At 42.5% G+C, this 25,378-nt stretch overlaps 1 protein-coding gene across 1 annotated transcript in view; it reads left to right on the forward strand.

Annotated features, from left to right (window-relative positions):
- The window catches only part of DCBLD1 (discoidin, CUB and LCCL domain containing 1), an 81,473-nt gene extending 57,022 nt beyond the window's left edge, over nt 1-24,451 (forward strand). Inside the window, exons 5-14 of the mRNA XM_062186664.1 lie at nt 2,823-2,895; nt 10,726-10,859; nt 14,601-14,641; nt 15,625-15,840; nt 16,610-16,734; nt 17,432-17,579; nt 20,328-20,421; nt 20,693-20,742; nt 21,558-21,677; nt 23,187-24,451. Of these exons, the coding sequence (XP_062042648.1) occupies nt 2,823-2,895; nt 10,726-10,859; nt 14,601-14,641; nt 15,625-15,840; nt 16,610-16,734; nt 17,432-17,579; nt 20,328-20,421; nt 20,693-20,742; nt 21,558-21,677; nt 23,187-23,716 (1,531 nt within the window). The 3' untranslated portion in view covers nt 23,717-24,451. The remainder of the gene's footprint in view (nt 1-2,822; nt 2,896-10,725; nt 10,860-14,600; nt 14,642-15,624; nt 15,841-16,609; nt 16,735-17,431; nt 17,580-20,327; nt 20,422-20,692; nt 20,743-21,557; nt 21,678-23,186) is intronic.
- Nucleotides 24,452-25,378: the final 927 nt, after the last annotated feature.

The raw sequence follows: 25,378 nt of genomic DNA on the forward strand, positions 1-25,378 counted from the left end.
GCCCTTGGACTGTGATTTGCTGAGCCCTGAGTTCCACTTTATACCAAGGAGTTATAATTGAGTCTTGAGTGCATTTTTTTTCCTGACCAGTACTAGTGTTTGGGAGTGATTTTTGTTAATTCTTTTATGTGGGGGAGGGGAAAAAAGCATAGTAAGGGAGAGGTTTATTTTGTCTTTCACATTAAAGAGCAGCCTACTAGAATAAGGAGATAAAATTTTCATCCCAGCCTTACTTTAACTGGAAACACTACTTAACCTCTTATTATGAGATTCCTTTCCTCATCTATAAAATGAAATAGTCTAGAGCCAGCTTTGTCAGCCTTGGCACTATTGGCCTTTGGGTTGAGTAATTTGTTGTTATATAGGACTCTCCAGTGCATTGTCGAGTATTTAGCAGCATCCCTGAATTCCATGCTCTGGTTACCAAGCTGTGATGACCAAGAAGGCCTCCAGACATGGCCAAATGTCTCCTGGTAGGCAAAATTACCCCTGGTTGAGAACTATTGATCTAGAGATCATTGCCATGACAGCACTAACAAAAACTGTAGTTCTTCAGAGTGCTTTTAGTTAGCATCAGGTGCAACTGTCTGCACTTAGCATAGAAGTTGATGTGGATGTTCCAGCATGCTTACGAGGTAGGTTCTGTTAAAACCAAGGCCCAAAACAAGTAAGCAACTTGTAGCTAAACCCTTAATATGTGTACCCCAGTGAGACAGGATTAATAGTCTGTGATCCTAACTATCTCAGACATTTGAACATTCTGAATGAGATTATTTTATGTGCAGAATTAACTCCATTGTTAACTAATATTAAGTCAACTAGAGAAAAAGAAAAAAAAATGGAAATGAGCAATAATTCAGTGTTGTCCTGTAATGTTAACTATGTAAACTGTTAATCCCATGTACACATGCACCAACATTCTCAAAGGTTTTTCCAGCTATACCTTACACAGTCCCTGTGGTTGATAAAGCCTCTAGGAATCAACTTTTACTTCCTAGACTTGTAAAGAAAGGGAATTCAATCAAGCATACAGGATGACAGTATGGTATCAGGTCATGCAGTCTGCAGCCTAGCTGTTTCAGAGTTGTTTGATTAAAGATAAGGTATCCCAACTAGTATAGGACTACATCCCTCATTCACAATTTTGAAACAGAGAAAGTCTTGAAAGCCTTTGTAATTCATTTAGTGGCAACACTAGATCAATATCACCTTAAATGCATTTGAAAGCAAAATTAGACTAGATCAATGTGAGGCTATTTAGTCTTTATGTATCTTTGTTAATATGACTATTCATGTATTTGACAGAAATAATGCTGGTTTTCATTAATGTGTGCAGACCCAATGAGGTCTTCCCTCATATATATAATTGACATTTTTTTATTTCTCTAAAATCTAAAAAAAGTATGACTTCTGACACACATCTGGCTATAAGAAATTGTGACTCTGTAGTAGGACTCCACTATTTTTATATCTCAATTTTGTGATTATTGCTGTAATGTCAGGAGTCCAAAATGTCAGCGGGAAATTACAAAACTTTTATTTGGGTTGTTTTAATAATTAGTTGCTGTTACACACACGTTGTGCCAAGTCAGCAAAAGGAAACTGAATAGAAACAAGTGCTATTTTGGAATCTGCCTGGGTTGGTACAATCTTTTTTAAACAAACCAAGTCAACAGTAATATATATAGAAACAGAGGCACGTGGCATTCAACTTCAAAGCCATCAGTGTTGTTAAAACACTTAAGCTTTCTTTTGTTTGCATGCTTTTCATAGATGTATATAGCCAACCCACCCTTTGCATCCTATTGATTTTGAAGCAACTAGAGATTAGGAAACTGAATCTAAGAGGGACTGTGTGCAATTTGAGGGTAACGGAGCCTGGGCCACCCCATCTCCGCACGGAGGTCTTTTAAGCACACCACATGCCCTGACATGTTTCTGGAAAATTTCTTGAGACGTAACTGTTGAGTGAATGGAATCTTAATCTTAAAATACTCTTTTTGTTCTGATAGCAAAAATAGTTAACAAATGCAGACCAGTACTGTTCAATTTGATAACCAGTAGCCACATGTAGTGGTTGAACACGTATGTGGAGAGTCAAAATTGGGATATGTTATAAGCATAAAATACACCCCAAATTTTGGAAACTTAAGTACATAAAAGAAACTAAAACATTTCATTGTTAACTTTATCTGTTCATTATATGTGGAAAATTTGGATATTTTGGGCTGAATTGAATATATTATTTTTCCTGTTTCTTCTGACTTTTTTAATGTGGCTACTAGAGCATCTAAGTTTCATATATGGCTTCCACTTATTTCTATCACAGAGTACTAGTACAAAGAATTGAGATATGACAGTATCCAAAACATAGGAAATAGCAATTCCTCACAATCCCACCTTCAGAGAGAATCCAGGAGTAGTCTTCCTGGTCTTCTTTTTATTCATAAAAAAATATAAATTTTTACATATTTTAAACATCTCCTTAGAAAAGTTAGATCATGCTATATGCAATGTTCGGAAATTTCCTTTTTTCCTAAAAATATTTCTTAAATGTCCTAGAATCAATTAAAATGCATGAGGGAAGTTCATTGTTAATTGAGTTTAAGGTGAATCTTTTATATAAAACAAGTAATGATCATGGAAAATTTACCTTCAGATTAATATTCTAGATCAATCTGTGTTTTTAGAAATCATGTTTCTGATTTATCATTTAAGCAAAATATTCCCACATGTTTTATGGAGCAGGGAAAATACTTTTAAAAGTATTATGTAATATATTGCTTAATTTAACAAAATACAAATTCTTTTTCTTTTTTCAGCAAATTCTGCCCTCCTGGTTGTAGAGACATAGCAGGTGACATTTCTGGGAATATGGTAGATGGATATAGAGATGTAAGTAATTGAGGATAAAGACAAATAAGGGATTAAAAGGACTGAGTGTTGGTTACTCTGCCTGAATTCATTATGAAGTCAAATCACATGAGCTAAAAAATTCTAGATGGATGCCTAATTCTCTGTTCTCTTGTTATTCCCTCTTTCCATACTTTCATTCCTATTTCTAGTATTTCCAATTAAGCATACTATAAGTGGAATAAAAAAACAGAACCCTTTTTTTTTTTTAAACAGAACCCTTTTTAACTCCTGATCATATTAGTTCACCCAGTTTTTTATTGAGGGTTATAGGTTAATATCCTTTCCATTGTAACTTATTTCTTTATTTTAATGTCCAGTCCAGTTGGCTCCTGTAAAAGAGCCAGTTACGTGAATATTCACGTCAGAGAACAGTGACATTGTGTCTGAGGCCAGTGAAGCCATTTGTCCTGATGTTATATAGTATTCTTCTCCTTTCCCAAATTCTGATTCCTAATGAAGCTACATGGACTGCATATATTGTTCCCATAAAAACATTGATTCTCAGAAAATCAGTTTTCTAAACTATATGTCTTATCTTCAAATACATAATGCTTCATTTCTTTTAGTTTCTGATTTAAAAAAATTATGTTACTATTTAAATTAGTTGAGTTTACAACCTGGTTTATGGGGACTGACTTGAGCTATTAGAGATGTGAAAGGTCTATATAGTGATGGAACAATTTTAAGTGCTGACCTGTGTCCTCAGCCATGGGGAAGAATCGCCTTTATCTATACATTGTACAGACTGATCTTTCCTTTCTGGTAGATGGCGTAAAACTTGACTTTAGTGTTTGCTTTGGCACATCCTGATTCTGGCAATAGCAAATGTTGTAGTTTTGTTTTTCATTTCCTGTGGCATTGTCTTTTGTTATGAGATTGACATGGGATAACCATTTGCCCTATAATTGTTTGAATCTTGAAATGATTTCCACTACTACAGTTTGAAGATTTACTTGGCACTCTAGGAAATTAAGAGAAATAGAAAGTTGAAGTTGATTTTCTTCCTCTAGCAATAGAAACTTTTATTTAAGATTTATTTATTCATTTGAAAGGTGGAGCTACAGAGAGAGAGTCTTCCATCCACTGGTTCACTCCCCAAATGGCCACAATGGCCAGAGGTGGGCCAATCCAAAACCAGAAGCCTGTAGCTTCTTCCAGGTCTCTCACTTGGGTGCAGGAGCTAAGGACTTGGGCCATTTTCTACTGCTTTCCCAGGCCATAGCAGAGAGCTGGATTGGAAATGAAGTAGCCGAGACTCGAACTTGTGCCCATTTGGGATGCTGGCACTGTAGGCAGCGGCTTTACCCACTGAAACTTTTTATTCATTCTTACCTGGTTCTGTGCAAGAAACTAAAGAATTTTGTACAATAACAGAAATATCATAGTTCTTTCTTGTAGATATTTATCCTGTCTCTTTAGAGATCTCTCTTTTCCAGAGTAACAGATGAATGGCTTCCTCCATTGTAGATCTGAGTTCATGACCTGTAAGTGCTGGCAAACAGGTTTCCTATTTGATTCACTAACTGGTTTTGCACCATTTGTTGTTAGAATGATTTTATCTAGAGGGAAATGTGTATTTTGAAAGCTAATCTTTTCCCCCAGCTGCCCCACTTCGGATTCAGCTCCTTGCTAATGAACCTGAGAATGCAGAGGAAGATGGCTGAGTCCTTGGGGCCTTGCTACCTGGCCTTGGCCTAGCCTTGGCTGTTGGGACCATTTGGGGAGTAAACCAGCAGATGAAAAATCTCAGTATCTCTCTCACTCCCCCCCTCCCCCGCTTCCACACACACACACACACCTGTAACTCCGTTACTGCCTTTCAAATAAATAAATGAAATCTTTAAAAAAGAAAAAGGAAGAAAGTTAATCTCTTCAAAGAAATCTTATTAGTGTCTTTTTTATATATGTTGATATGTGTAGATTAGATACCTATTACTGAATAACAATATTACCATAAACTTGCAGACTTAAAACACTTAGTTATATTACCATAAACTTGCAGACTTAAAACACTTAGTTATTATACTTATTAAAACATTTTTATCTGTTTACATATTTTAAAGATAAATTTATTTATTTGAAAGAGTTAAGGAGAAAGAGAATCTTCCATCTTGGCTCAGTCCCCAAACAGCCACAATGCAGGGGCTGAGCCAAGCCAAAGCCAGGAGCCTGGAACTATTTCCAGGTCTCTGATGTGGGTGGCAGGGGCCCAAGTGCTTGGGCCATCTTTCCCTGGGTTCCTGGCACATTAGCAGGAAATTGGATGAGAAATGGAGCATCTGGGACTCTATAGAGGTTCTATGGGATGTTGACTTTGCAGGTGGTAACTTAACGCTCTATGCCATAACACCAGTCCCATATTTTATTATTTTAATTTATTAGTAATATTTATTAGCTTTCTCAAAACAATATCTCTCATTTTTTGTGGATCAGAAGTCTGGGCCTGGCACAACTGTGTTCTCTGCTTCAGGGTCTCCTAAGACTGCAGTCAATGTGTCAGGCAAGCCTGCCTTCTCATCTGAGGCTTGACTAGAGACAAATCATCTATTCACATGGTATTGACAGCATTCAGTTTCTTGTATGTGGTGGGAATGAGGGTCTTGGTTTCCTCCTGGATGTTAGCTGGAGACTACTCTCAGGTCTTTGCCATGTGACTACTTCCTTCCTCAAAGCCAGCAAAGGAGTCTCCTAGCAAGACAGGTTACAATCTCATGAAATGTTATCATGGAGAGGTGCCCCTCACCTTTACCACATTCAAGTTAATGAGTTGGAAGAACATCACAGTTTATGTCCACACTCAGTAATTTCACAAGGGGAAATTCCACTCCCGGGAGGCAGGGATCAGGAGGGTTATCTTTAAGTTTGTCCCACAGTGCCTTCCTCTTGGGACAAACAGTCAGCTGTCTTTCCTGGAAGGGTCTTTGCAAAGGCAGCCCATATCCTGCAGGTCAAAATGACATAATTTGTATAATCAGTGAAGAGGAGCTGTTAAAGAATAGGTGCTCTGTCTCAGGGAAGAATATACTTTCCCAAAGAGCTATTATGGAGAAGGCATTAGTTCATTCCTTGTTGCTCCAAAAGGCAGAACCAGACCAGTGGGTAAAAGTTAGAGGGAGACCAATTTCTATGGTATGTAAGCAGTGCAAAATAAAACAGGATGTCTCAAGAAACAGTGCATTCCTAGTCTCTGTAATGACAGGTGTAGATGTTAACAACCATTTGTTGGGGATAAACTATCTGCATGTGGGAAGGAGTGCTGTGGGCTAGGGGTGAGGGTGGACTGGCGGGGTGGGGGCATGTGAGGAAATTTACAGGTGTTTTTGAATTTTTAAGATTCTGTGATTGTCTCTCTTTGAGGGAGTCATTGCCTCTCTTTAGGATTAACCACATCTATCCCCAGAACAGTTTTTCTCTTGGCTTCTTCTCCTAAGCCTGTTGACTATACCGTCTGCTTTGAAGTGTCACATCACTTACATAAATTCATTACAGTAATTCCCCTTCTCCTCAACTATTCAAAAGGGTTGTAAAAAAGGAGAGAGAGTGCATATAACATGGTCCCAATTTAGTTGGAGAAGGGAAGAAAGGAGAAATGGTGCCTCTTGTACAAACCCCATAAAGGTTAGAGAGAAATACATTATAATGGTGAGTGGTTGTCTCTGGGTGATCACAATATGACCAATTTTCCCTCCAACGTTTCTGTAATGAATGCATTTGTCTTTAATAAAAAAAATTTTTTAAAAAGTCACTGGGGCCAGCACTGTGGCGCAGTGGGTTAACGCTCTGGCCTGAAGTGCTGGCATCCCATATGAGCACCGGTTCGAGACCTGGCTGTTCTACTTCCGATCCAGCTCTCTGCTGTGGCCTGGGATAGCAGTAGAAGATGGCCCAAGTGTTTGGGCCCCTGCACCTGCATGGGAGACCTGGAGGAAGTCCTGGCTCCTGGCTTTGGATCCACACAGCTCTGGCCATTGCACCAATTGGGGAGTGAACCATCGGATGGAAGACCTCTCTCTCTCTCTCTCTCTCTCTGTCTCTCTGTCTCTCTGTGCCTCTACTCTCTCTGTGTAACTCTGACTTTGAAAATAAAAATAAATGAGTCTTTAAAAAATAAAAAAAGAAAATGTCATTAATATGATAATTATAAAGACTAGCAACATAGGAGGAATTCATATGATAAGAAAGAGGATGGGCCGGCGCAGCAGCTCAATAGGCTAATCCTCCTCTAGTTCTGGTCAGGGCGCCGGATTCTGTCCCGGTTGCCCCTCTTCCAGGCCAGCTCTCTGCTATGGCCCGGGAGTGCAGAGGAGGATGGCCCAAGTGCTTGGGCCCTGCACCCCATGGGAGACCAGGAGAAGCACCTGGCTCCTGGCTGCGGATCAGCGCCGGTCGCAGCGCACCGGCCGCGGCGGCCATTGGAGGGTGAACCAACAGCAAAGGAAGACCTTTCTCTCTGTCTCTCTCTCTCACTGTCCACTCTGCCTGTCAAAAAATAAAATAAAAATAAAAAAAGAAAGAGGAACATATTTTCATAATTTAACTTTTTACCATCCTTCTACCAACATTTTTATGCATGTGCTTTATTCTACCTTACTGTTTTAGGTTCACATGTTATTGAATACAAGTTAAAATGTTGACTTTGTATTAAATTTGCTTTTAGTATGTTGTTAAACCTTTTTAATATAAGTTGATTTTTCCTAAATGAAGAGTTAAGAAATTTCTCTAGCAAGAGATCAACCAATTGACCATTGCTTGGGAAGTTGTTTTGATCCTATCTCATGCTAATCTGTTTGGCCATCTTTTGTGGCATAGTGAACTTCGGGAATGTTGTAGACAATGCCATCCATGTACAGTTGCCTACATCGTGCAATATCCTCAGATATCCATTGAATTCACTTTCCTGAATAATTATTACAATTAAATTACTTCACTTGAGTTCGTATATTTTGTTTAAGGTAATATATTCACATAGATCAGTGATGTGGCTTTCCTATATTTATATCTCAGTAAGACTTAGACTTCAAGAATAGCTAGAAAATAAAAGTATAAATTGTATTGCTACTTATAGGGGAATTTTTAAGAAACAAGTTCAACGAGGGGCCGGCACTGTGGCCTAGCAGGTAAAGCCACTGCCTGTGGTGCCGGCATTCCATATGGGCGCCAGTTTGATTCCCGGCTGCTCCACTTCCAATCTGCTCTCTGCTATGGCCTAGGAAAGCAGTGGAAGATGGCCCAAGTCCTTGGACTTCCTGGCTTTGGATCGGCCCAGCTCCAGCCATTACGTCCATCTGGGGATTGAATCAGCAGGTGAAACTTTCTCTTTCTCTCTGCCTCTGCTTCTCTGTAACTCTGCCTTTCAAATAAATAAAATAAATCTTTTTAAAAAAATCAAGTTCAATGAATGAATTTTTATACCAAAAGAGCCACAACTTAGATAAATGTCAACTTTAAGTGGCTGGATGAAGAAGTGATTTTTTTTTTAGAAAAAAAAAGGAAATAGTTCTTTTTAAAATGTGAATGATTTTTATTATAATAATATGGTAGCTAGTTCTGGTAGCTTTCTTTTGGAGATGTATCCTATGGCCCACATTAAATGTTATAGAAAAGCATAAACCACAATTAAATGAAGTTCATAGAAAGGGTATATACCATTGGATTCTCACAACACTGGGTATTATGGGGAATGAGAATACTTGCCAATAATGCTGCTAGAACCGGTTGTTAATTAACCTATGAACCTGCCCTCTTATAACCAAGGATGCCCTGGGACGTGCCAAGCCCAGAGACTTCATCCCAGGGCAAAGCTCCTGAGATAAAGGTTATCCCATTCCCAAGCAGAATTTCAAGAAAAAACAAATGATCCAGGGACAGAGGGAATAGCTGCAAAGCAGACCACAGAAGTGATTTGCTTTCATTCTGTGGCTTAGAGAGGGAGACGGGTCTGTATGGAGCTCATGAAGGGTATCGTGGGTGCCTTTTGGAATCACAAACGACAGACCTTCAGGAAACCAGGTAACCTCCATTCTGACATTTTCATGGTCCAGGTGAACTGGGAAGCCAGGTCAAGAGCAGTGAAATGACTTGCAAGTACCTGCTAGAGTCAGAGGCAGAGCCAGGATGACAAACTAAATTGTGGAATTTAAATCATCTAGGACCTTGTGGGTTTTTTGTTGTTGTTGTGTTTTACAACTGGCTTCTGCATGTGTCCCCCAGGAGTCCAAACCAATGATCCAAAAACTTCTTAATGAAAGGAAATTCAGGAAAAGTTAATAATGCAAGCTGCATTTTTATTAGTGACCACTATTTGATTTTTCTCTTCTAATTCTTTTGTCCCCAGAATCAGGAAGGGTAGTATATGCATCTGTGTTTTAGCATTCTCCTATTTCTTTTGTCCCAAAAATTTCTCCCTTTTTCTGACGAGAATAGCAATTATTGTGAATCTGACTCACTTTGCCAAATCTCAACTATTTTGAAGAAATAGGAACTCTTTAAATTGAGGATCACAGAAATTCTCAATTGTATTGCAACCATATTAATTAAGAAATATGACTTATTTCTTTTGTCCTCCTATAATATAATTTACACCTGAGAGAAATTTTTCATTGCAAGTAAGGCCAACAGCATAGCCATGAATACAGAGAAACCCCAGAGTCCTGCTCTTGAACCAACAATTTCATGAGCTGTTCCTTCTTTAATATTCAGTCTTTGGGGAAAAGTAGAACACAACTCAAATTTATTTAGAAAACTATCTTCTTGGGGCCAGCGCTGTGGCATAGCAGGTAAAGCCGCCTCCTGCAGTGCTGGTATCCCATGTGAGCGCTGGTTCAAGTCCCAGCTACTCCACTTCCGATCTGCTCTCTGCTAGGGCCTGGGAAAGCAGTAGAAGCTGGTCCAAATCCTTTGGCCCTTGCACCCACGTGGGAGACCCAGAGGAAGCTCATAGCTCTTGGCTTTGGATCAGTGCAGCTCCAGACACTGTGGCCAATTGGGGAGTAAACCAGTGGATGGAAGATCTCTCTCTCTCTCTCTCTCTCTCTCTGTCTCTCTCTGCCTCTTCTCTCTGTGTGTAACTCTGACTTTCAAATAAATAAAATAAATCCTTTTAAAAAAAAAGAAAGAAAACTATCTTCTTGACCCCCCCAGTCCTGAGCCTGCCTGCCTTACCACTCTCCCACCCAGATCTGTACAGGGGACTGATGGGCGGAGGCACCCCACAGAAAAGTTCTAGTTGTTCCTGCAGCCCCACTTCCCAGCAGAGCCAATTCGTGTCCCACGACTGTGTATTAATCAGCCGGTTGGTCGCTCCTGGTTGATCTGTCACAGAGCCAGCAACCTGCTGAAGCCTCCAGACTGAGCCCTGGAGGGTGGAGCAGCACCCACACTGGAAATGAGATGGAGGCTATGAGCTCAGAGATGCTCATTATCTGTCTTAAGACCTCTGTTAACTTTTCGGTTTCATTTAGTATGCTGTGGTTATCATTGTCATTTTTGGTTTTGATGCCTTGTTTAATGTCCAAATGAATTAATAAAGCTGTAGCATCACCCTCTCCAGTGATGCTTAATATGTGTATCTGATAAAGTGTAAGAAATTAGATTCATTATTTGTTTCTGCTTACCAAGCCATCCTAACACATAGTGGCTTGAATAACAGCAGTTTTATTTGCTGATGAGTTTGTGGGTCAGCAATTTGGGTTGCAGCGTTCTCTAGCTCCACATTCTCTTTGTAGTGAAAATATCCGAAGCCCTATCTTCCTGCTGTATTTTAAGTGTGTTCTTAAGCAAGCTCTGAAGGATGATGTTGCTGTGTTCCAGACCTCCTTACTGTGCAAAGCCGCCATCCATGCAGGAATCATTGCGGATGAACTGGGCGGCCAGATCAGCGTGCTTCAGCGCAAAGGGATCAGTCGATATGAGGGAATCCTGGCCAATGGTGTACTCTCAAGGGGGTAAGTACTTTGCTGTTGCTTCCCAGTGGAAAGTAACTCTGATGGTATAACTAATAAGGGCATCATTTTGGAAAGCCAGCAGGGATGTGGTATCAAGGGTTTGTCAACTGGGAAAAATACTTGTGAGTGCTTAGAGCAGCCTTTATGGTCTCTGTGCAGAAGATATGGCAATAAGGAGGCTTCCTGGTGGGGCCGGTGTTTTGGTGCAGTGAGTTAAGCCACTACTTGGGATACCCATATTCCATATCAGAGTACAGGTTCAGAGTGCTCGGCACTCCCTGCCCAACATCCTGCTAATGCATCTTGGGAGGCAGCAGGTGGCTCGAGTGGTTGAGCCCCTGCCAAGGTTTGCTCTGTATTCTACACTGTAATTTGAACTATTTGCCAGATTTTTGTTTTGATGAGCGTGGACAGAAAGTCCAGAATTATGTCAAGGTCCTTTTTCCTCCCCACTCTGTGGCTCTGCACTGACTTTTTGCTCTGAGCAAAGAGTAAACTGTGTTTAGTACAGCTCCTTCCACTCCTCTGGATTCCCAAATCTTCAGGGAGCAGTTGTTTTTATCTGTGTTGTTTTACTGTGGGGAAGCCACGGCACATGCGGTCATTGAACTTATGTTCCCACACATGTTCAGGAAAAAACACAGAGGGAAGCATTGCAGCTGAGGAAAAGGGGTCCCTAAAGGAAATATCCTGGGGTCTTCTGGGATTCAACCCGGGTCAGGTCACTTCCTTGATGTGAAGAGCCCAGAATGGAATCAGGAAGAGGGACTGACCTCACACAGAGGATGATGGCTCTGACCGTCAGAAGGGGCGGCATTTCCTCCTGTTGACATCGGATTATTCTTGAGTGCTTCAGTCCACCCGGGAAGGATTCTAATTCCTGTAAGCTGGTTGAATTCATTCACCCCAATATGTGAGTGCCTCAGAACCCTAAAGTCCCCAGAGTATTTTCATTTGTAAAAGAAGAGGCTTATTTGCCCATGGAATTCAACAGGTGGTTGTGTTTAGTTTAATGGAATGAAATGGGAAAACATGTTCCAGCTGATAAAGGAGGAAAGCCAGGCAAGCAACTGTTGGTCAAACCTTCTCTGGTGTCTTCACCTTGGGTTAACTCCACAGTTATCCTACTTTTGTACTTATTCTCATTGGTCAACAACAACAACAAAGGGCTGAATTTTTTTTTAAAAGATTTATTTATTTTACTTGAAAGAGTTCCAGAGAGAGAGGGAGAGACTGAGAGAGAGAGATCTTCCATCTGCTGGTTCACTCCCTAAATGGCTGCAACAGCCAGAGCTGGGCTAGACCAAAGCTAGAAGCCAGGAACTTCTTCCAGGTCTCGCATGTGGATGCAGGGTTCCAAGTACCTGGGCCATCCTCTGCTGCTTTCCCAGGCACATTAGCAGGGAGCTGGATTGGAAGTGGAGCAGCCAGGAATTGAACCTGTGCTCATGTGGAATGCCAGCATCGCAGGTGGCAGCTTTACAGTGCTGGCCCCCAAGGGTGAAATTTTTTATGTTTCATTTTTGGTCACAGCAAGTATAAGCGCTCAAAGTTGCAGCATTTTTAATTGGGCCACATTGCAAGTGTAATAGTTTGGGCAGAAACATTAGAGAAAATGTAAAAATCAGACAAATCGAAGCCCTAAATAAATCTTAATAAAAATTTATTTACAATAATATATATTTTTCTCTAAGTGTCAGGAGACCTGGGTCCTTGTCCCAACTTTGTCACTGTGAATGTTGTTGAGTCCCTTGACCCTTGCGGATCTGAATTTTCTCATGTTGGAGAGATTGGCGCCTGCATGACAGGCAGCACAAGAATTATAATGGAGCCTTTATGTGAATGAGCAGGGCTTATGGAGTATCTGCCTAAGAGCAGATAATGAATACAGAGAAGTCCATTGCAGAGAAGTTTACTACCTTTTTGATAGACAGGTGTTTCTACTCTTGAACAGTGTTTTTGGGTTCTCAGTGGGCTTCACATTTTCGTATTCTGTCAGTTATTGCACATATACCTCAGAGTTAAGCGTTTAAAATAAAAAGCAGTTCTCTCGACTATAAACAATTGAACACAACGGTGACGTCCTCCTTGTATTTGTCTCTAGTGTCTAAGTGCTATGCACAAAAGAGTAATCTGGAGAATTGCAAACTTCCATTCATTCTATGTATTTTTTACACCACTGGCTTGGTGAAGGACTTTCACCAAGTAGGTATACTCTTGGGCCTTCGGGATCTCTTCTCCCCTGAAGAGACAACTACAGAACAAGGTTGGTTTGGTGAGAGTGATCCAAGCTGTAGAACATCAAGGGTGAGGAGGCCAGAGGGTCCCGGCCGCATGGACAGGAGAACCGTCTTGCAGCAGTGAGGGCCCAGCTCAGGCCAGGTCATAGAGAAGCTGTGAGTCCTCTCTAGCTGTGCCTTGTCATCCAGCAATAGGAGCTGCTCACGACTTGGTGCTGGTTGCTGCAGTAGGTAGGAGTGTGACACTGTAGTGAAAGCAAGGGCTCAGACCGTCTCTAGAGCATTGCTGCTGGGCAAGACCACTGTGGGAAAAAGCAGAGAAGTCTGTAGAGAAGGCGACTGGAAGTGACACCCTCCTGCTTCTAAGTGACCAGGCTTCCCCATTTCTCTTTTTGGCCTTTGTGCATTGACAGTGAATGGGACAGGTCAAGTGACAACTGAACTAAGGAAGACTTGAGGAAAGAAATCCTTTTGGCCTCTATTACCATGCATTAATTAATTAGGGCTTACAGTTGCTCTTGAGACTATATATGCATATTCTTTCTCCAGAAATGTGGCATGGTGGAAACCACAGTGGATTTGGTTTCAAAAGGATTCAAAGGGGGCTGGCACTGTGGCATAGTAGGTTAATCCTCCACCTGCAACACCCACATCCCATATGGGCACCAGTTTGAGTCCCGGCTGCTCCACTTCAGATCCAGCTCCCTGCTGACAGCCTGGAAAAGCAGTGGAAAATGGCCCATGTGTTTGGGCCCTTCCACCCACATGGGGGACCTGGAAGAAGCTCCAGGCTCCTGACTTCAGATTGGCCCAGCTCCAGCAGTTGCAGCCATTTGGGGAGTGAGCCAGAGGATGGAAGACCTCTCCCTCTGACTCACCCTCTCTGTAACTCTGCCTCTCAAATAAATTAATAATTAAAAAAAAAAAAAAAAGAGGATTCAAAGATATCAGAGCTCTGGTCACATTGCTTACCTTCCAAAGGCCTGAGTATCCTGATCTATCAAATCCTGATGATGCAGATAATCACCTTGCAGACACCTTGCAGAGTGTCACAAGGCCCACATGGGGTAGCACCCAAGGGAAGGTCCTGAGAACATTTTGAGAGCACAGTATCCATCATTAAGACTTCGTTAAGGGTAGGTGCGATGGCACAGTATGCCTACATCCCACATCAGAGTGCCTGAGTTCAAGTCTTGGCTCTGTTCCCAATTCTAGCTTCCTGCTAGTATGCACCCTGGGAGGCAGCAGGTGATGGATCTTGTACTTGAGTCCCTGCTGCCCATGTGATGGGAGACCTGTATTGATTTCATGGCTTTGGCCTGGCCTTGTCCTGGCTGTTTGAGGTCATTTTGGGTGTGAACTAGCATTTGAGGAATGAACCAGTTGATGGGTGCTATCTCTTTCCCTCTCTCCCTCTCTGAAATACATAAAATAAATAAAGATTTAATTAAAAAGACCTAGTTAAGCAACTCACTGCTCATGTTTGTCTTTATTGTTTCAGAGGTTCCCTGTCAGACAAGCGAATTCTGTTTACCTCTAATGGTAAGGATCATGCTTTCCTTATGAATTTGGGATTAAAAGTCTTCAGTGGTAGTTCATTCCTCCATACTCCTCACAAAATGTAGTTAAAACAGTTTTCTTTTTTCCCTCAGGTCACATGGCACCAAATTTTCTGTAACTTAAAAATACACAAAAAAATGAACCTGATTAGCATTAGACAGAAAATATTTTCCCTTCTAATCTAACATCTCTCTGAAACTTATGCCAAAAGAATGAAATATGAAATGACGTATATTTTAAGATAAATTCCTTTATGTTAGATTTTTAAGAGGAAAAAAACACTTTTATGCATTTGGTTTTAATGATGTTTATTTTGAATGAAATTTTTGTACATGAGTATATAAATAAAGGCTTTTTAGCTCTTCTATCATGGAATGTATTCTATGGAAATATTCTTCCTTAACATAAAGTAAAACATTTCAAGGAAAATCATTAGATTAAGTCTTCTGTGCCCAAGAAGAAGTGGGGCCTTTAATGGCTACCTCCATATTACCTGGACAGTTAAGGTCCGAGGGATGAGCATTAGGTACAATTTGCTAATTTGTACCTCCCTTTTAAGAGGTAAAAGCTCTCTTTCATATAGAGTGGAGTTCTCCTCTGATTCTAAAACCTTACAATGAAAAGAACTTCGGCATTTTAAACCTTCTAGACACATTATGCTTTGTTGAAATCAGGGTGACTTTAGAGGGTCAGAAAAGAAAATCTACAGTGATCACAAAGAGGTGTCACTTATAGGGGTATGATTTCAGTGAGGTCCACTCAAAAGCAAAGCAGTAACACCTGCAAGCCACTGTGCTACAAACAAGTCAAAAGCAATTGTGAGTTACTTAAAAACTGGTATTTAAATATTTGATTCAATATCAGAATGTAAGTAAATCGATTGGGTATTTAGGATGGGGTAAATTTTATCTCTTGCTTTCACTTTCTGCCTATAGGTAAAGTGTTTTACTGCTCTTTTTTCCCAGCTTGCAGCAGATCCTTGAGTTTGGAACCTGACAGGCAAATCAGAGCTTCTTCCTCTTGGCAGTGGGCCAATGAGGTTGGAGAACAAGTTCACTGGTCTCCTGGCCAAGCCCGACTCCAGGACCAAGGCCCATCATGGGCTTCAGGAGATAGCAACAGCAACCACAAACAACGAGAGTGGCTAGAGATAGACTTGGGGGAGAAAAAGAAAATAACAGGTACTTAAACAAATGTGGGAGCAGCGTCACGAATGCATAATGACTTGCAGTTGAAATTATACTTTTGATCAATATGAGTGTATGTCTGTCTCCCTTTCTACCTCCAAGTACTTCATGTCTTTTTAAAAGCATAACAAATCACTGCCCACACATATAACTCTGTATGCACTTGTAAATATGGATGTATGAATTAGAAAGTTGATATCTCAACGGTGAAACTTTTTTTTTTTTTTTGGTGTCTTGTTTGTGAGAAAACCCTCATCTATGAACAGGTTTCTTCTTATTTTTTTTAAGAATTATTTTATTTATTTGAAAGACAGAGTTAAGGGAGAGGTAGAGCCAGAGAGAGAGAGGTCTTCCATTCCACTGGTTCACTCCCCAAATGCCTGCAACGGCCAGAGCTTAGCTGATCCGAAGCCAGGAGCCAGGAGCTTCTTCCAGGTCTCCCACATGAGTACAGGGGCCAAAGGACTTGGGCCATCTTCTACTGCTTTCTCAGGCCATAGCAGAGAGCTGGATCAGAAGAGAAGCAGCCAGGCGCCATATGGGATGCCGGCGTTTCAGGCTGGGGCTTTAACCCAGTGTGCCACAGCGCAGGCCCTTTTTTTTTTTTTTTTTTGAACAGGTTTCTAAATGCAGCTGGTAAAGATTGGCCTGCAAAGAAATTTGAGATTTCAAAAGAGGGGGCGGGGGGAAAGAAACCTGAAGTTAGAATACATGTTATATATAGCATACTTTTTAAAACTAGCCTATAATGTTTTCTTAAAAGGAATCAGGACCACAGGATCCACACAGTCAAATTTCAACTTTTACGTGAAGAGTTTTGTGATAAACTTCAAAAACAACAACTCGAAGTGGAGGACCTATAAAGGAATTGTGAATAATGAAGAAAAGGTAGGAAGGAGGAAAGAGGCCAGAGCAGGAGAACATCATTGGGCTTACATTAAATATCTCACTAATGAAAGACAATGATGGTGCCTCCCTGAGTGTGTAGGAATAACAGGTATGTCAAGAATCTTAAGACATCTTTGTGATTTAATTCTTTGCTGCCTTAGGAATGAGATACTTGGGATTTGCCAAGGAAGTAGAAGTTGGTAATTTGAAATAGTTGCTTCAGTCTAAGTGCAGTGGATGCTTGGGTTAGAAATTGGTTCTGGGCGTGCTACTATTGGCAGTTAGAATTAAGAAGGGGATGACAAAAGTGGGAGCTGAAGACTTGTGCTTCTAAGGTTGCATCAGTAGCACTCTATCACTTTTAAGACCAAGTAATACAGCAGGTCAAGACCTATTACTGTAAGACTAAGTAATACAACAGGCAAGCACTCTATCATTGCAAGTCCAAGTAATACAACAGGGCAATTTTAGCTTCTTCACCTAAAATGAAATTTAAAGCAGAAAACAGGCAGCACCAACTCAGTTAAGTAACTTGGCCTTTGTTTGCAAAGTCTTGTACCTTCAATATCAAGAGGCTCTTTTCAAAAAGTGTGACAGAATCCTTGCTTTGGTTTCATAGAACCAGTGTGAAGGGACAGGGAAATCCGCCACAATTTAACTAGCAAGATCTTCAGATAAAAGTAATTTCTTTCTACAGGTGTTTCAGGGCAACTCTAACTTTCGGGACCCTGTGAGGAACAATTTCATCCCTCCCATTGAGGCCAGATACGTGCGAGTTGTCCCTCAAACATGGCACAAGAGGATAGCCTTGAAAGTGGAGCTCATTGGTTGCCAGATTACACAAGGTAGGGCTTAGGGAGGGGCAGGGAGCTACTCACTTCTGGCCATCTCCTTCCCCATGTCCTTACTACTAATGTGGTTTTTCCAACATCTCTTCTTTCTTGGGTAATGACTCATTGGTGTGGCCCAGAACAAGCCCAAACACTGGTGTTTCAACTGAGAGATAAGATGAGACAATCCAAAAGCCCACCTCCTCCAAAGAATTACCCACAGGCAGAGCAGCTGTTTTGTAGTTTTATTAGGAGCATAACTGTACCCCACCCAATATAACAGTAACTTCAACAAAACTTATTTTCCTATGTCATATAAATACTGGAAGAAACAGTCCAGAGATTTTCCACATGTGTGAAATAATGCATGTCTACAACTATTCATTGAAATATTGCAATTAAAAAAGACTGGAAATGAATGTACATGCCCTTCAAACACTAGGTAAATGTCTTCAGGAAAAAATAAAAGAATAGTACATCCATCCAATAGAATATAATGCAGCCAGGGAAAAAAGAGTGTGTTGGTAATACAAAAAATGCTCTGAGTTTTTTTTAAGATTTATTTATTTAGGCCGGCGCCACAGCTCACTAGGCTAATCCTCCGCCTTGCGGCGCCGGCACACCGGGTTCTAGTCCCGGTCGGGGTACCAGATTCTGTCCCGGTTGCCCATCTTCCAGGCCAGCTCTCTGCTGTGGCCAGGGAGTGCAGTGGAGGATGGCCCAAGTGCTTGGGCCCTGCACCCCATGGGAGACCAGGAGAAGCACCTGGCTCCTGCCATCAGATCAGCGCGGTGCGCCGGCCGCAGCGCGCCAGCCACAGCGGCCATTGGAGGGTGAACCAACGGCAAAAGGAAGACCTTTCTGTCTGTCTGTCTCTCTCTCACTGTCCACTCTGTCTGTCAAAAAAAATTTTTAATTAGAATTAAAAATTTAAAAAAAGATTTATTTATTTACTTGAGAGGGATAGTTACAGACAGAGAGAGGGAGAGACAGATAGAGAGGTCTTCCATCCACTGGCTTACTCCCCAGATGGCCACAACTTCTGGGTCTCCCATGCTGTTGCAGGGGCCCAAGACTTTGGGCCATCTTCCAGTGCTTCCCCAGGCTATCAGCAGGGAGCTAGATCAGAAGTGGAGCAGCCAGGACTCAAACCAGTGCCCCTATGGGATGCCTGAGCTGCAGGCAGATGCTTAACCCACTATGTCACAGTGCCAGCCCAAGAGATATTTTCACAGCTTAAAAAAATAAACAAGATTTGAACAGTTTGTATAACAGCCTTCCATTTGTGTAAAAAGAGGGACTGGAGAGTGGATATTCCTGCCAGTATCTCTAAAGAATGTCAGGAAGCATAACATGGCTTCCCATGGAGCAGGACCAGAAGTAGGAGAGAGATCTTCCATTCCGTACCTTCTAATACTTTCTGCATTTTGAAAATGGAAGCGTATAATCTACTCAAGTATATACATTGAAAGTATATTAATTTTCCAGAACATAAAATGATTTACATATTAATTTTATAAACCTTAAAAGTATAAGAAAAATATAAATAAGAAAATTAAAATCATGATCAACTAGCATTATGGATAATCACTGTATCTCCCTGTATCCAGTCTCACTGTATTTCTAACTTTAAGACAAAAATGGTAGCTGTAACATACAGGAGAGTATTTCTAAAAGTTCACAGAAAATACATATTTGAAAAACCTATGCATGAATTTGAAACTTTTTTGTACCAAAATATTTTTAAATTCCATGTTTATTTTTTAATTCCATATTTCCATGAACTTTTGAAGTAACTTTATATTGTTTTATGGATGTATTTTTTATTTTACAATGTATTCAGTACATTTTCAATGTTATTGAATATTTGAAAAGCACAATTGTTACAACCTTTATAATTTTTTATTAAGAATATCCCATTCTTTAGTTAAGCATTCCTCTTATTGTTGGATGTTCAAGTTAGATTTTCCTCAAATTTTCACTCATAATTAACACCTGTTATTTACATAAATTTTGTTCCCACTTGTGTTCCTTTTCCTCCTCTTCACAAACTCTCCACTCCTGAACATCCCTTTATTTTTTTCTCCCAGGGATCTCAAAAAAGAGGATGAGGAGCAAATTTTTCTCCTTTAGTTTGCGTAGTTTCTGCAAATTTGGGACCTCTTGCAGTGTCTGTTAAAGTGACCTCCTTTGTTAAAGCAAAAAGAGTTGTAGGGAAACAATATGTAGTGTTTCTTGTCACACAGTGAAAATGCTCTTTGAGGTCATCAGCCTGCATTTCCTCCCAGGCCACAGCTCCAAAGTCCCACTAATGAGAATCCCAGGCATCTCCAAGCCTTTGTTACGGTGCAGGTCCAGACTCATCCACCATCTGGGAAAACTAACTGTACCAAAGCAGCTCTGCTCTAAACTTAACTAATTTACCTAAGTTACTCCTGGCTGGGTGGGCCTGATTTAAACCATCCCCCTGGATTACAATTTTTGAAGTCTGATATGGGCCCAGCAACAAGCTCCAGAGTACATAGAAATCCCTGAGAGAGTTTGGAGACTATCTTCCAGTACTTTTTTGGAAAATTTATTTTCCCCAATTTAGCCCAAAGTTTAAATCCTCTCACTTTCCAATATCAGCAAATGCCTGGGCTGTATTCATTTTCCACATATACCCAACAGTTGGAGGCTCTGGAGGGCAATGTTCGGTTTTTAGATTATGAAGTCTGGTGACCGTCATCTCCATGGTAACATGGTGGCTTCCCCCTCCTCTAGGTGGGAACGTCACCACTGTCGCTGTTCCACTGGTGCTCCTTGTGGTCCTGCTGCTCGTAGGACTGGGGATCTTTGCAGCCTTCAGAAATATAAGGTGACATATTTATTCATTTCTTCTCTGGCTATGTAAACCTAGACCCAAAAAGTTAACTCTTCAGATATTTATGCATAGAAAAGCAGCATGATGCCTTTCAAGTAAACTACTAGCTCATATTTTAAAAGCAAGCTGTGTAGAAGTAGAAATGATCAAATATTACTGTATAAGCACCTTGTCCTTTACAAACTTTTTGATAAAGCATTGTCACAGAAGTATCCAGAAACCAGTTGGCTTATACATATTCAGTAGGGACTTCTTCTCTTGACAGGAGGAAGAAGAAGGGAAATCCATATGGATCAACTGAAGCTCAGAAACCAGGTTGGTTGAAAACTCCATCTCCAGTTTTATCCCATCTTGGAAGAACAGACAGGATCTGCTCATTGAAAGCATATGGAGGCCTGTGGCACACCTACATGCTTAAAGAAAACATAAGCCTTTACACTAGCAATTCTGCAAAGAAGGGACTCATTGTATCCTGTCTCCTTATTTTCATGACCACCCTACTTTTGTTCAGCAATGTCTCCATTATTTATTGCAGTTTAGGCCACCACACTGTCAGCAAGAACGAGTCCCAACAGCTCCATCAGGGAACTGCATGTAGTCTGATGCTCTCAGGCCTCCCCTTTAATTTCCACTCTGGAAAAATGAAGAGAGGACCAGGCAGGCTCACGTGCAGATTTCAGAGAATCCACAGGACACAAGTTGCCCACAAAATGAATTATCAGTGCTCTAGCCACAGGGCAGTAAGGCGGGACACCTGGCAAAACCTGGGAACACTAGAAACTCTGCCTGCGCAGTATCTGAGCACCACGGATGTTGTCTCCTTCGGGTCATGAATGTTGTATCACAGCAAGTTATGGGAAACCATGCCCAGATGGCCTCACAAAGGGGTAATCCAAGACCTAGCAGATGCACAAGTACATTTTGAGGAAACAGTGGAAAACACGGTTGGGCTAGGGCTTGCTGTTGTAGTTCGTGGCCTCAGCTTGCTCTCCTCAGCACTCACCAGAGAGTTTTAGCTGTCCACTCATCACCGTCAGCCCTCAAGAGACAGCCTGACCTGCGACTCACCAAGGCACACGGCATGGACTGTGTGCATTACCCTTCTGATGTTTCATGTTATCTTTATCCAGGCTGTTGGAAGCAGATTAAGTACCCCTTTGCCAGGCACCAGTCAACCGAGTTTACCATCAGCTATGACAATGAGAAGGAGTTGACACAAAAGTTAGATCTCATCACCAGTGATATGGCAGGTAAGGGTCGCACTTCTGAAATGTCAGAGATGTCTTAAGTTTTTTCTGCACTCTGCGAAGAGTTGTGAAGTGACACTCAACTATTTCTCAGAAGCCCCAGTCAGCAGTCTGTTACACCTGCAGGGGACATAATGAGATCCAGGTGATGATGCTTAAGTACTAATAGTATCTGAAAGCCCTGAAGCTGTTGTTAGCAAGGTCTTGATTAAGGCACTGTGGGAAAGAGACTAGAAAGATGAATTAAATAGCTCCTCCCCTTGAGGAAGGAAGGAGGAGATGAGGGAAGTCCTCCCGTGTTTGAATGGCCTTGGTGTCCCTAACAGGCCACCACTGAGGAGTGAGCTTCCCAAAGTAGCTGTGGGGTACAATTTGTCTTTTTGCTTCTTAATTTCCAAACCTTCATGGATAAATAACTTTGTAAAATACAATACCAATTATTAGTAAAAGTGAAATTTTTAAAAAGACATATAAAACAGTTCTCAGATGCATAGGCATCCACGGCCCTCACTTTGCATAGCCCTGCTCTGGCTTCTCAGGTCTCACCACAAACTCTGAGCACTTGCAGTATAGATATCTAACACTGGGGCCATGTTAGAAATGCAAGCCGTGGTTCCCACCGTACCCCGGGCCTACAGAACTAGGATGGGAACTACAGAACTAGGTGATGCATGTGCACATTGGGATCTGGGAGGCACTTGAGCCACTTCATGGACAAGGAGAGCATCTCCCCAGCCAAAATCCGTCTTCTTGTCCCACAGAAGTGAAGGGAGAACCTCTTTTCTGCTCTCTTCCCTGATTTCACTTTTAGCTCCCACTACAGTCTCTCCATCTTCCTCTCTGACTGGTCTTTCTCAAACTCCTTAAATGTGCAAGGCCCAAGTGCTCATCCTGTCCCAGCTTACCCACAGTCTCTCCCCTAATCATTGTCACCGATTTCTGGAGCTTCCAGAAGTCCTTGCATGTTTCTCCACACTGCTTCTCACACCCCAGCTTTCCTCCCAGTCCCCAGTCTGTAATCCTCAGGAGCCTTTTGGCCACCCCACCTGAAGTGTCACCAGTTCCTCTGTACGCCCAAAGTCACGCCCTCACCACCTATGCTTAGTGTGTGCCTTTTCTAAGTGATTTTCCAGTCTAGCAGTCAAAACCTCTGGGAAGGGTCCTTGGCGCCCCTCCTTCTTCACAACTCATTAAGCAAACTATTCCACGTCCCTCGTGCCCTTGGCCACATCAAGCTCTATTTTCATGGTCGCTCTTGCTTCCTTTTCCTCGGTGTTACCTCCACCTCCAAAATCTGGCATGTCGAGTGCAAATATAAAAGCCACTGAAGTATTTTTTCCCTACTCCAGGGCTAAGCGTGATAGCTCCTTTCCCGTTGTGGCAGCCGTGACTGGCTGAGTTTTTGGTTCGCCTCTCCCTGAAGCAGAGCGCCCCCTCTGCAAACAGCTGACTTGTCGGTGCACTGAGTAGCCCCGCGGTGCACAAATGATGCGCCTTTTCGTGTGGTTTCAGATTACCAGCAGCCTCTCATGATTGGCACCGGGACAGTCACAAGGAAGGGCTCCACCTTCCGGCCCATGGACCCGGAAGCCCACGAGGTAGGGGCGAGCTCCGAGCCTGGCGGCCACTACGACTGTCCTCACCGCGCCGGCCGCCACGAGTACGCGCTGCCCTTGACGCACCGGGAGCCTGAGTACGCCACGCCCATCGTGGAGCGGCACCTGCTTCGGACCCACACCTTCTCCGCGCAGGACGGCTACCACGTCCCCGGCCCCAGGCCGGCTCACAAACACTCCCTCTCCGCCGGAGGCTTCTCCCCTGCGGCGGGAGCCGGCGCCGAGAGCAGAGACTATCAGATGCCCCAGAGCCCCGCGCCGGCGGACCGGGGCTATGACAAGCCCAAAGCCAACAGCGTCTTGGCCCCCCAGAGCAGAGACCCAGATCCTCAGGAGCCGCGGCTGAGTCCGGGGGAGAATGACGGTTACTCGGCTCCCAGAGACTGCCTCCAGCCCCTCCACCACACTGCCACGCCGGCCCTTTAGCGAACACAATGTGAAAGCCACTTGGTGTGGTCCTCGGTGGCGGTGTGCCTGAGCCCCTGGAAGAAGGGAGGCTGCTGTGCATCCCTGTGTGCGCGCGTTCGAGTCCACGGGAGCCCGCGGAGAGGTGCTCTCCAACTGTTTACAAAATCGTGCAGCTGATACTGTTCCGACCCTTAGGGCGAGAATCTGTCGGTTTTTGTTGGGCTAGAAAATAACGAAAATTTCCAGATGGCATTGTCATTTCTCTAACTGTGATACTGAGCTTCTTTGGTGTAAGATGTGCAATCGATACAGAGTTGTATTTAACAAGAAGTGAAAGTAACCGAAGGTTGTCTTACCGGAGTTCAGGCCTGCCCAGAGGTTAAGTGGGAAAATGCAGCCGCTGCTGTGTGCCGCGGTATACACCAGGACGTCCATTTTCCCCCAGCACGTTTTGGTATCCCATACCGAGCTAGCAGCAGGCCTGTCTCAGCTTAATCCTGTTGTTACTGTGGCTCATTTCCTTTCCTTTGATAGCTAGAACTGAAAACATTTTTAACATTCTTCCCCTGGAAGAAATGAAATTACTTGAAGCATGAAAAGCACACCGGGGTGGTGGTTTGTTTGGCAGTTACAATTGTAGATTAAGACAAACAAACTCCACCTCTGCGGTGGCCCGTTTCTTTAGACTCCACTTCATGGACAAGGATGTGAAGTGGCAGACTGAGAGGCCCATCTTCCCTGGCTGCTGGAGACCACCCCCCACCCCACCCCCCACCCCCCACCCCCGCTGCCCGTGGGCTGGGGGAGTGGGGTCTCTGAGGAATGTGCTTGCTTCACTTTTTCCTTCCTCCTCATCTCAGGCCTGGCAAACACTATGCAACTTTCACATGCAAAACTGTTCTCTCAACAAACTGAAATGGATGGAGGTAGCGCTGCAGTTGGAGTCTGCTTTGCTGTGTCAGATGCTTTTGTGTCTCTGATGATAAAAACATCGCTGAGGTCAGAGGCTTATGCTTTTCATGACTTTCTTCCAAAACAGAACATGTTAGTGACTTCCAGGGTCCCCTGGAAAACAAAATGTTTATTTGAAATGGGTTCTCGCAGAAGTGACCAAGGCCAAGTCTTAAACAGAGCTTTGCTGCTGAGATGATTGGGAACTGAACTGATTGTGTAAGAAATTTCCCCTCAAGTATGTGTCTGTCATTCCAGGTTAGCCCAGGCCTCAGCTGTACCTCACACACATGCTTTCAATCTGAGTTTGCTTTGTGAATGAACTGTTGGGGGGGGAGGGTTAACCTCTTTTGCCAAAGAGGAAATTATGTGTTTGTTTTCTAGAAAATGTCGACCAAAAAATCCTTTTCATAACAAAAAAAATCTTTAACACTATTGGTATGGTTGTCCCTTTCTGTGAAATGTATCCGTAGTGTACTGTTCAATAAGGGAGGTGCTGGAAGGCAGACTTTGCTGGTTATTGTGGAGGATAAACCGTTTACTTTGTGCAGTTTACATGATTTTATGTGCATACTAATTGTAATAAATAAGCCAAATCAAAGCGCCCCTGACTCGTGCCCTGCTTGCTGTGCTGTTGAAGGCACTTGAGGTGCGGGCCTTAATGAAAGCGTGGGTGATTCTGAGGCCAGACCGCAAGACTCTCCAGTACCCAGGTCCTTGACTTCAGCA

This window comes from Lepus europaeus, chromosome 3 (genome assembly GCF_033115175.1).
Source record: "Lepus europaeus isolate LE1 chromosome 3, mLepTim1.pri, whole genome shotgun sequence".
NCBI classification, from domain to species: Eukaryota; Metazoa; Chordata; class Mammalia; order Lagomorpha; family Leporidae; genus Lepus; species Lepus europaeus.